Source organism: Pteropus alecto, unplaced genomic scaffold, assembly GCF_000325575.1.
Source record: "Pteropus alecto unplaced genomic scaffold, ASM32557v1 scaffold50, whole genome shotgun sequence".
NCBI classification, from domain to species: Eukaryota; Metazoa; Chordata; class Mammalia; order Chiroptera; family Pteropodidae; genus Pteropus; species Pteropus alecto.
This window is the reverse complement of record NW_006431918.1, coordinates 11,264,069-11,276,312: the sequence shown is the minus strand read 5'-3', so window position 1 is coordinate 11,276,312 and position 12,244 is coordinate 11,264,069. Positions and strand designations below refer to the sequence as shown.

The window sequence follows — 12,244 nt, the reverse complement described above, 5'->3', positions numbered from 1 at the left end:
GTTATTCTGCCCATTTAAAAAGATATATGGCCTCTTTGTGTAACCACAACTCCTGCATATTTAGTTGTTGCTGCTGGTATGCCTGTTGTCTGATGCCATAAAGAGACGGGCCCCTGACTGATAGTATGGTGATGACCCGTAGCTGTGCCCATTTATTTAATTGTGGAAAATATGGGCAAGGGGATATTCCAATTAATGAGATTTCTTTGACCCTTTATTCTTTTCATATGTTACTCTTTCATCGACCCGTATTTATTTGCAGCAACACAAAAGAAAAATGAAAAATATTATCTTTTAATATTGTGATTCCCAGAATAATAGAATTCATGGCCTTCCTTCTGGATGCCCTCACACAAATACATATTTATTATGTTTCTATCTATATTATATATGTACTCTATGCATTTATATATGTATATATACATATATATGTATGTATGTGTATATCTATATGTATGTATGTATATGTTTGATGTATCTATGTAACCGTCCATCAGTCCATGCTTCGCCCAATCTGCCATTAGTAAAAGGACTGTTAGTTGTGGGCTACAGATGGAAAGAAACAGATAACCTATATCCTGAATAGTTCAACTTTTCAATCCTCTGTTTTCCATAAGGACAGATACCACTGTGACCCCAGGTTGCCGAGGGACATACATGTACAAAGAAATTGCCAGGCAAATGTAGCCTTTTCACTCCTAGCTGAGGCCTGGCTGCTAACCCCTTTGTTGGACCCTCATTCGTGGTAAGTCAGGACCAATGAGAGCCACAGGCATTTGCTTGGGTTTGAGGCTGGTCTCAGAGCCTGGAGCATGGCCCCTCTCCTCTGGCCTCATTTGGGCTCTCGTTGGCTTTTGCAAGTTAAGGGGGCTCTCTGAGGTGGGAGGCAGCCCACATCCTTGTCAAATGGCTTCCTCTCAATGGAGTCCTCAAAGAGCCCAATCCCACTGGAGAAAGCAAACCCCAAGGGAGGGAGGACTCTAAAGAGACTCTGCCGCATAGATGAGAGAGCCTTTACCTGCTTCTCATGTGTCACCTCTCCCATTCTTTAGCATCTTGACCCCAAACTGTCTTCGGCTCTGCCTGACTCCTACTGGGGGAAAGGAGAAGAGCTTTGAGCTAACCCAGTAGGTTGAACGTGCAGCCAATGTCGGTTTATAGGCAAAATGATGGTGACATTCATGCCAAATATGATAGTTTTATTGGAAACCTTTTTTTTCTGCATCTTACAAACGTACCTTCTTACTCCAGCCTTTGCTTTAATAGTCAGCTATAGTCAGGTGTAATTGACAGCAGCTCACCTAGATTCCCCAAGCATCTCTTGCCTTCTGCACCATTGGCTACTTTGCCACTTCTTTGTCTGCCTGTGAAAAACCACTCAGTCACTTTAAATCATGGGCAAACCTGGAAGTGCATGGGAATTCACATTCTCGGGGGCCACTCTGGCCCCTTCTTTCTTCTACCCCTTGGGCTGTGGATTCCGAGGTCCATTTATACAGCTCCTCATGAGGATACCCAGAGGGATTACATCCCAAGTCACAGCAATGACTAGCTTGCTAGTTCCCTCTGAAATTGACTTTCCCTTTTTACCTGCTTCACTCTTTCTGGCTCCCCACTTTTATTTTTGGAATTGGTTTCCAAAATAAATCTCGGTTCTGCTTTCTAGGGCAACCCAGAAAATAGACAGATGATAGATAGGGAGATAGATAGACCGAGACTACAAATGCTGATCAAATCCATTGCATGGAGAATGTTCTGACAGATATTCTGTTTGAAGCAGGACATAAGGGGACAGGGGCCTTAGTGGTCCTTTGTAATACACACTGAGAAGTCTGTGGACTACTCATTAGGAATTGCAGTTAAAATAAAAGTAGAGAACACTGAAACCAAGAAATGGCATCTCTTATCTAGAAATCTTTAAGACTGGAAAGACACCATTCTGGGATGGCTTGGGTGGAACCCTACAGGCCAGGGGACAGCTAGGCAAATCTCCCTGGCCCCGGCTCAGTGTATACTCTCTTGGTTTTACTTGTCTGATGATGGGGACAGATCAGCTATTCCCGTGTGTCTCTGCAAACATGTGGAGCGTTTCTATTCAATGGAATTGGCTGGGAGCTTTTATGTGCTTTGAGTTCTTGGGCTGAGTCTTTTTAAACAAGGTGTGGAATAAGAATCTTTAGTATATTCTTTCATTATGTTAAAACTAAAGTGTCTTTCATTATCTGTTAAAAGAAACTCTTTGCTCTTCTATAGAAAACATTTGAAACGTGGTGGGCAGAGTTCTCAGGGATCACAATTGCAGGAGCCTGGAAGAAGTTGGAAGCAGTCAGGTGGTGGGAAAAGGAGGGGGTGGAGCTGGAGAGATCAAGATGGGCAGGGAAAAACTTTTCCTTCCCCATCTGGCCACTCCTTAACTCATCTCACCAAATTAAGTACCCACCGTCTGGTAAAATATGTTTAAGCCACCCTCAAGATGTCTGCGGACAATCCAAGCACGATGATTTAGTGTTTAATCAGAAGAGAAAATTTTTAGATCTCCCAAACTCTGAAGTGGGCGGAAAACTATTTTTAGCTTTTTTTTTTTTTCTCCCTTAAGGGTGGTGTGGCTTGAAAATGTTGACATGTCATTTGTGCTATGACTGCTTTGCAAGGATTCTGCTTTCTGACCACTTTGCTTCAAAAGGTGGACTTTCGCCCATTTAGAAAGCATCATAGAATCAGAGTACAGCATGTCCTGGAATGACGTTTCGTTATAACGTTGACGTGATGCTATAGGCTAACTCATTTCCATTAGCCTATGATGAGATGGTTTTGTTATACGTCACTTTAAGTCGTAGAACCTATCGACAACATTAAGTGAGGACTTAACTGTATATTTGTATGTTGCATGTTAGGTGGGAAAGGTACTTAGAAATCTTCTAGTTTCAACCTCTATTTTTTTAAGATGCTGCCAATCCAGGTTTCAAACTCAGTGAGCGCTTTTACTCCATGGTCATGTCCATCACGGCTGGAAAACATTGTCTGTATTCTAGATATTCTCACTCAATAGGGTAGAAAGCCACCTGTAGGCCTGATGTAGGGGAACATAATTTTGAAGTGTGAATTGAGGTAGATTCTCTGCTCCACATCTATAATTCCATCGACAGTTGGTTTTAACTAACATTTACCTTAGCTCTATCAAAAAGGAGTCCCAAGAGGATATAGCAGTGGATTTCCTTCCTCCTGTGCAGCTCCTACCAGTTTGAGGATTTGCATTTTCCTTCTTACAGATCGGCTCTCAGGAAAGGATTGTGAAGGAAGGTGTGCTGACCCCGAGACCCTCCAGACTCTGGTCAGGGATAGAAGGCCCCTGGTCCCCAGAGTCACTGCACTTTATTTACCCCGAGGCCTGCTTTCTGGGCATTTGCTTTCTTAGTTAATTGTAGTTCTTTGCAAAAATAAACCTCTTTTTGGGTGGGACCATTCTGTTTTGAGAGAATGATAAAAGTAAGAATGTTGGCGGGGTCCCTTGAATATTTGTGGTCGATGACTCCTTAGAATGGAGTCCCAGGCACCTCGGTTATCCTGTGACTTTGAGCACAGGTTCCACGGCACTGTTGGGAAGGGTTCCAGTTTCATCTTCATCGTCTTCTGGAAGCCTGGGTGAAATCACTGGGCTGTCATCCCCTTCCTTCCTTCCCTACCCCTTTGGGCGCTCTGAGCTCCTCTCAGTCCTCCTCCTTCCCCATGGGTTCAAAGCACTGTGGCGACTTGATTTCTGTTTTGGCAACTAGTGAGATGTGCCTTCCTCTTCAAATCGTTTCACAATCCCCAACATCCGCCCCCCCCCCCCCGCCACACCCACCTTTGGAGGCCAAGAGTTCTGATATGATGCTTCCGACTGTGGGTGAAAAGACGTGTGTGCTCATCACGCCCTGATATTTCTCCTTGCTCCCCTGTGGCCAGCACCGCCGCTCTGTTAAATGGTCAGGGAGTTTTTTGGGGCCCCCAGATGGAGCCGATCAGCTGCAGGCACATTATAGAAAACACAGCCTTGAGTCTCAGCTTAAAATATATTTAGCAGCTTAAAATATATTTAGCAAACTTTTAGGGGTAAAAGTTTATGTGTGCTCTTGGATTAAATTCAAGCAGAGGCCATATCACTGGCTTGGAGGTGCCCAGGTCCACATGCAGGTGAAGATGGGAGAGCCTGGGGTCTGTTCTGTCATGGGCGGCTCTGACCCCAGCCGCTCCACAAAGTCGCTGGAAAGCCCATTAACAGGGGAAAAGATCACCAAACTGATGATCATTTTTTTTTCATATTTCTGGCTTTTCTCATCCATAGGGAAAATGTTTTGTAGGTATGTGGAATCTCAAGGAAAAGAGAAATATGTGTACAAAATGAGAAGCCACTCCTGCCTGAAGTGCTAGCAAAAAGCAAAGAAGTCTGATTTATTTGAGTATTTTCGCTGACTATCAGCCACCATAAAACAAATTTGGTATTCGAATCAAATGAGAGAACTTGATTCAATCGCCTAAAAAAATAGCTATTGGATGAAAAAATGAAGGGGAAAATAGTGTCTGATTAGTGACTGGTTGTTTTCAAAGTGGCTTTTTTTTTTACATTATCTCATTTTTATAAAAAGTAAATTTGATTTTTTTAAATGTTAGAGTGAAATGGTTCATAATTTTTTGCAATGAGCAAAAGACATTATATTTATAAGCATGCAATTGTGAACCAGGCAAAACATTCTCTTTTGCTGCTTTATATATTTTTAATCTACCATCACAGATTTATGGGGAAGGTCTTTAACGGGTAGAACTTTAAAAAGTATTGTTTTAGCTTAGCGTGCTTTTTCATTCTCTCTCTCTCTTCCTTCTTCCCTCCCTCCGTCTCTTTCTCTGGTACCTTCCTTTAAATGGTGAACTATTACTTGCATTTGGATAGACTATTATTTAGCTTGCAAAAACATCATTTTCCTCCTAAAATCTCATAATTGCCCAAGTTTGTTAAGATGAATGGAATTATTCATCTGCTCTGCCCCTACCCCTCCACTCTTTGGCTATGGGGTCAATACAATAATGTTTAAGCAGGTGAGGGTAAAGCTGGTGAATGCTTTTAAATGTCACTAAGTAACCTCAGGAAGGAGCTGGCCTGCAGCTGTACTGAATGATGGAGATGCTCTCAAGTGTAGTGGCTATTGGCGACTTGATGATAACAGTTGCATTATGACCATGGCTGTTCAAAACTTGCATTTTGCAATAGTTATAACTAGTAGTGGGCATTTCTTAAACTTACTTAAAATACCTGAAAAGTAAAAATCAGAACAAAGCAAGACAAACCAAACCCTGAGACTAACACGTGGTCAAGGATGGCAACCAAGAAAGAAAAAGAAACAAGAGTATAGCCAACCTTTTTTTTTTTTTTTAATTAGAGTATATTATACTTCCAAACTGGATACACTAGAAATTGGCAATGCAACATAAGATGCAAAGGAATATACCAGTTACTGTCAAAATGACCCTGTACAGCCTTGTAATGCAAAAAGCTTTATACAATACAAATTTTCAGTAATGTACACAAACCTTGACAGTATGATCATCTGAACATAATATGAGGGGTTAAAAAAAAAGGATAGAAGAAAGAAAGTGCTGAGAACACTAACTGCATTACTATATGGAAAAATAAGCTAGCTTTCGTCGAAGAATGCATAGTGAAAACAGAATTGAAGTTAGTTGGCAGGTGAATGTCTCAAAGATGTTAGTGTTTTACATGGAAAGGATATCTATGGAATACATCCTTCCCTGAGGATCAAACTGCAAACCAAATTCAAGGGTACATATTATCTCGGTGGAGTCTGAAAAATGCCGTAGATTTTTCTCTTTATTAATAACAATAATAATAATATAAAAAGTCAAACAAACTCCAAACACACCTTTTCTCACTCAGAAAACTTTTATAATTTACCAGAAAGATTGATGACTCTTTCCAAAGTGCTAAAAAAGTTGCCCAATTACATTAAGCATACCTAAGTCATTCAAATACAAGGTCAGTGGCAAGCAGTGAATGCATGGCATTTGAGCAGTAAACGTCTCCTTCCAACACCCCCCTCGATCTTGAAAGCTTCAGCCTAAGACCTCATATTGCACAAGCAGCTGTGAAATCTGTACGCCCGTCAGGGCCGCCCTTCAGGTTTTTAACCTGCCGGTGCTTACGTGTGATTCGCCTTCTCTGCCAGCCTCCGTGGGATCGCCGTGGCCCTCTTAACTGTCAGCACTGAACTCGTAAGTTTGAAAGCACATTATTAGCCAAGTGGCACATTCTCCATTATATGGGAATAAAGACATGACTTTTTTAAAAAAAAAAAACCAACCCACTCGTTAGCCCAGCATTCTTGGAGTGTATTGCCCATAACCATCTGTAGTGTCTTTTACTGAGACATTGATATGATGAGGTCCAATGACATTTCAGACATGGCCAAAAGCAAATGTCTGCTGGAGAATGACCAAGGGCGTGGGAGCTTCTCACCCTGGCTGGCGCGGCCTCCCTGCCCCCCGGCCCAGGACTTCTCCTTAGTGTAAACAGGTTCGCCAGGGCTGGATGACTGGCGAAGGGAGGCGTAGCGTACTTACTCTCGGTCTGGGGAGGAAGGGCGGGTGCGTGCGGTGGGGAACCGCGGTGTGGGCAGACAGCACAGTCTTACGGCTTCCTGTAGAACTGTACCAATTTCAAGGGGGTCTTAGTGAAGCAAACTGACTAGAGGAAGAAAATTAGGGATGCTTTTATTTTCCCCTGCAGAAACAGGTGAAAAAAAAAAAAATCCCAACTCTAGGATAACGCATGATGGAAAACAGCAACGCAGTAAGAAAGCATTCTTGCTGTACACCAGTTCTTCAATAGATAAATAATATATAAACTTTTATATCCCAAACTTCCCATTATTATACAAAGCATATTTCTTCCTGCTCTTTCAGCCTGTTTCACACTGGAAATTCTGTTGTCTTAAAAATACGAGTAATTAACATCGTCAGCCAAAGATTCTTTTCCTTTTCTTTTTTTTTTTTTTTTAAATCACCCATTACTTTCAAAGATTAGCAAAGGGCTATGCGATCAACCACATCTGCTTCTTGCTGCAATAAAGTGCTGCACATAAGTTGCCATTTTAATGACCACAAAATAAGAGCTTTACATAAGTATAAAGTTTGCCTCCTAGCAGGTTACATCTACCAGGTGTTAACAAAATGTGATACAGAATTATTAATAAGGTGGAGAATACCGCTAGAGCCAGACAGCCTGCGAACACAACAGACACTCCTCAGGGGAATCTACCGAACCGAGGGACTAAACAGCACCTTGGTGGTGGTGGTTATATGTCAACGAGGTTGTGACAGAATTTGCAAACATACAGTCTACTCGTTCCATATAAAAGGTAACATTTTCTTCCTTTTATTTTTCCTTTTTTTTTTTTTTTTTTTTTGCAGATGAGAAACAAAAACTAGTGCAAGACCAAAGCACTGTGCAAAACTGCCGTTTCTTTTTTTTTAGTCTGAGCATTTATTATACCCAGAGTTTATCCAAACCCCTTTTAATCTCCTTGGCTGGATTTATCAACCATAAAATTTTTCACTCATACTATCTTTTTTTCCTGCAAACAAATGGTAACCACTGAATTAATACATCATATGTATATATGTAGGTACGTACATACACATATACATATATATATATAATCTGCCCTTAGAAAAATGATGCACTGTGTGTGTACCACATGTTATAGACGTATGGACACACACACAAAACACACGTAGGCTTTGTGATGTTGGCTGCAGTGCTGCGAGATATTTCTTCCAGATGGGACCCTTGCTGCCTCGCATCTCCATCACCAGAGGACATTCAAACACAAGGCCTCCAGCACTCGGTCAGAAATCTCAGGCAGCACCGTGATGTCTACCATCCCTTCATCGACGAAGCACCAGGCCCTACCACTCTGTAGCCATAAAAGAGAGAGGGGAAGGTGATGAAGGAGCTTGGGGAGAGACTGCAGTGGATGAACAACCCAGGAGGGGAAAGAATGTTCATCGCTGTTAAAGAAGCCAGTACAAAGAATGTGCAATAGAAATGTTATGGCACGCGACACACGGCTTTCTCGTCCAGGATCCACAAACGCCCACACACCCCACTCACCCGACAGAAAACAAAATGCACCAGTATATAAGCTTACAAGTGCTGATTGCTATTAAGGACACTCTCTTTAGGGCTGAACAAGACAAAATTCCTTTCAGATAAAAGTACGGAGAAGGGCTGAGAGTCGGAGTGGGTGGCGGGGAGGCATGCCTCTCAAGGTAGATGTATGCAGTAGGTCACCTCTCTGAAGATTGGATAAAGCAGCTTTCAGGTCAATGCAATAGGTATACGCACAGAGCCAATTCTCTATTCCTCACTAAAGATATACAGTACACGTGGTTCAGACCCACGGGGGTCTGTGGGTTTTGCAGCAACGTACACCTGCCGGGGTTGTGTTTAAGTTTCGTGGGTTTTGTCTCTGTCTCGCTGTTTTTGGTGCACAGCGTGGCTGCCCTCAGACAGTCTCTGCTGTTTCTCTTAGTCCGAGATAGGCGAGGAAGGAGTGTTTGGGGGAGGGGATGCTGGGAGGCGCAGTCTGAGGTCGGGGAGGGTGGAATGTGAGATCCAAGTGGTTCTTGGGGTACAACATTGTCAAGGGAATGAGATGGGCGAAATCCGAGTTCCGGTACTTGTCAAAGCGCAAAGGGGAGCCGTTGAAGGCCAAAGCCTTGAGTGCCAGGTTGGGCTCCGAGCTGCTGCCGTGGGCAGCGGACAAGGCCACGGTCTGCAGAGCCTGGGAGGCGGACATGACTGACAGGGGGGACAAGAGATTCCGCGAGCTCCCGACGACGAGCAGCGGGGCCCCGGGGCCGGCTAGTTCCTTGGGGACTGGACACAAGCCCTTCCTGTCCTCCTCGGGGCAGTCCCCGCTCTGGTGCTTCTTGACGTGGCGGCTGAAGACGAAGGGATGTGTGGTCTTGAACAGGCACTCTCCGCAGCTGAAGGTCTGGCGTGGGGCGTGCTTCAGCTTCTTGTGCAGGTTGAGATTGTCCTTGCGCTTGCAGCTGTAGCTGCACTGGTCACAGTGGAAGGGCCGCTCCCCGGTGTGGACGCGCACGTGCTCGATGAGCTTGTTGGCGGTCTTGGACAGGTAGCCGCACTGGTCGCATTTGTAGTGGTTGCCGAGGCGATGCTCCCGGGTGTGCGTCTCCAGCTCCAGCTGGTTGGCCTTCACCGTCTGGCAGATCCGGCACTTGTACTCCATCTTATAGTGGGTCTTGAGGTGGCACTCCATGGCAGCGGGGCGGTTGGTGGAATAAATGCAGAACGGGCACCTGCCGGGGGAAGCGGTGAAAGGGAGGGTGAGCCCGGCGGGTGCTGCCGCGGCCCTGCTTCCGCCCTCCTCACCGGCCTTCCCTTCCGCCACCCTGCCAACTCTGCGGCCTGGCCTGCCCCTGCCCAGCCCAGCCCTGCTGCCTCTCGGGGCCTGAGATGACCCTCTTTGGCTCTCTCTGCTGACAGAGCCGTCCCCACCATGGAGGAGCTGTGATGGGGTGCGCTCAGCCTACTCTGGCTCTCCTGGCTGGAACCACGAACACCAACCCTCAGGCAGGGGAGCAGAGAAAGTGCAAGGAATTAGCTGTCGCTCCCCTCCACCCTCCCCGCCCCGGCCCAGCCCCTCGCAGCCCTCCCCACGCCCAACCGGACATAGCAGAGGTCTAAACCTCACAACCTCCCCTCTGGATGGGAGCAACACAAAGAATCGACGTTTCATGCACCACACCAAGCACACGCAGAAAGGCTAAGAGTTTTAAAGAACAGCTTACAGGGGGAGAGCTACCTCCAGCAAACAGAAAGTCGTAGGGTCAGAATCGTGCTTATGAAAGGTTGTTAGGATGAGAGGCCTGTGTGTGTCTCGGTGTGTGTGTGAGTGTGTGTGGATACATAGATCTGCACTCACAGCACCTATCTCTCACCACACTGGTTCTCCACCAGGGCAGCGAGGGGAGGACCGGCACGGGGGGCATGGGAGAAGGATGCCCACCCGCCAGCCCGTCCACTAGTGGGGGATAAGGAGGGAGGGTGACAACTGCTATCTGGAGCTTGAAGACATTGTTCGCACATTAGTACATCGTGGAGGTCATAATAATCCAACTGGATCATAAATTCTCAGCGGGCAGGACCGTATCTTACATTTCTTCTGCATCCTGTACAGTGCTTGATAAGTACTCAGCACATGGCAGGCACTGTGTCATTACTGGACTGGTCCCTACACATAATGTAGGCAGATTCTGGTCCCAGCTCCGTCTCCTTACCGGGCTCTAGCTGGATATGCCCTGGGCCAAAGGCAGGGCCTCTCGTGGCTTGGTTTCTCCATCCTATGCAGTGAGGCTACGCTCCCCCCAAGCCTCCTGGCTGTCCACAGGGGCTGGGAGGAGCCGTGGGGGCATGTTTACAAACTGCGCTGAGCTGCACTTTGAGAAGCCGCCAGGCTCGAGTCAGTGGCTGATATGATAGCTGTAGCGTGTTTGCTCTCTTGACAAACAGAATGCAAATGCAAAAGTGGCTGCCTCAGCTCTTGCCGGGCACCTGCAGGGCAGGGCCCAGGAGTGAATTGTCCTCTGAGGGTTTGGAGAGGTGTTCAGCAGAGCCCAACACAACCAAGTGCACCGTGCACTGCTCCTCAGCGCCAAGCTCGCCGTTAGCCTTTGAACCTCAGCTCACAGAAGAGTGCACACGAGAGAAATAAAAGCCCATTCCCAGGTCAGGTGCACACACAACCCCTACGCCAAGCTGGGCCTTACCTAGAGGAGTCTGAAACTCACCACTGTCCTGAGCTACGGCAAAAGAAAAATAATAGTATAATCTTATTCGATCTGCATTATGAACAGGATATAGAGCACAAGCAGTTCCATCACAGAAAAGCAATTTAGACATTGGCAGTCTGTTTCACTTTAAGGACATTTCTGTGACCCACAGCTCCATCTTTCTTCCGCTGCTCAGGGAAAGTGCTAAGGGTGTTGCATGTTCCCGTTTATTTATCGTAAGGATACTCTCCCAGGCAAATTAATTCTCTGATATGGCAAAGGGAAAACAAAACAAAACGAAAACAAAGACTCACTGTATAGCCAGAAGGCATTATCAATTTTTTCAAAGTATTCTTCTACTTGGTCATCCTAGAACATAAACTATTACACAGGGGACCGTTAGCACCGCACGGGAAGTGTCTGTACCGCGAAAGCATCAGCGTTCACTGTGCATTCTCCCCAGTGGCTCGAAGGCATGGGACTCGGCATGTCCCCAAGGAAAGGCTAACTGGCAGAGCCACAACTGGCCGGGCCGTGGAGGTAATGGTTGTGACTGGGCTACTGGGAAGGGCAATGAGTCCTAGTCCAACCACAGTTTTTTTTTTTTTTTAAATAAGAGTACACAAATATTTAGAAAGGGACAGTGGGAAAAAACCAAATTCCCAAATAAGCTCTTGCTTGGCATGTCCCATTTTCCGGTTGTCTTGAATTATAACCACCCCTCCCCCATCCCTCGAGTCCTCCCTTCCCCCTCCCACCCAGGTGCCCCCAAGACCGACACAAAACAGAATTCAAAGGTAGGTGCTGCTCTCCGACTCCTCTGTTTGGGGGAGTTTTTGAGGAGGGTCCCCTTGACCAGGCAGGAGCTGGGGAGGCAGGGACAACTGCCCCCAACACTTGACTCCCAGGGCCCTTCTGGGTCTCTCCATCCCATACCCATTCAGGAGAGTCATGCCTCCCTCTGGCAAGTTGTGAGTTTCGAAGATAAAAACAAAATTTTTAAAACAAAATTTTTTTTCCCCCTTGTATTAAGTAAAATGTAATTTTTCATTCTTTTAATTACATGATCATTTCAGCTAAATATGAATAATTATGCCTTGAAAATTGTGTGTCTCTCTGTGCCCAACGACATACGCTTCTTTCTTTTTCCTGGACCATGATGCCTGGGGAACAGGGACCCTGATTCCAGAATTGCTGGGAAGATTAAATTCTGGTCGTGCTAGGACATAAACTTCCTGAGGGTAGAAATTAGGTTTTATTCCTTCTTTGTCTTTTAGCACCTATTATCAAGCCAGACACACTGTGTTTTGATAATAACTGATTGGTCTTATTTCAGACCAGAGGGCTTCTGGAAATATTGGTTAATGATGATGCTAACAGTCAAGGTCTTGGT

At 45.6% G+C, this 12,244-nt stretch overlaps 1 protein-coding gene across 8 annotated transcripts in view; it reads right to left on the bottom strand.

Annotated features, from left to right (window-relative positions):
- Positions 1–5,382: 5,382 nt before the first annotated feature.
- The window catches only part of ZNF827 (zinc finger protein 827), a 150,049-nt gene continuing 143,187 nt past the window's right edge, over positions 5,383–12,244 (bottom strand). Inside the window, exons 14-16 of one of the 8 annotated variants that reach the window (XR_001516371.2) lie at positions 11,166–11,232; positions 10,849–10,881; positions 9,280–9,378 (exon numbers count right to left, since the gene is read on the bottom strand). Coding sequence is in view for 4 of the 8 variants with exons in the window: in XM_015585086.2 (XP_015440572.1) it covers positions 8,559–9,378 (820 nt within the window). In the remaining 4 variants the exon portion in view is untranslated. The other 7 variants (XM_015585089.2, XM_015585088.2, XM_025042943.1 and 4 more) reach the window with 7 other exon arrangements.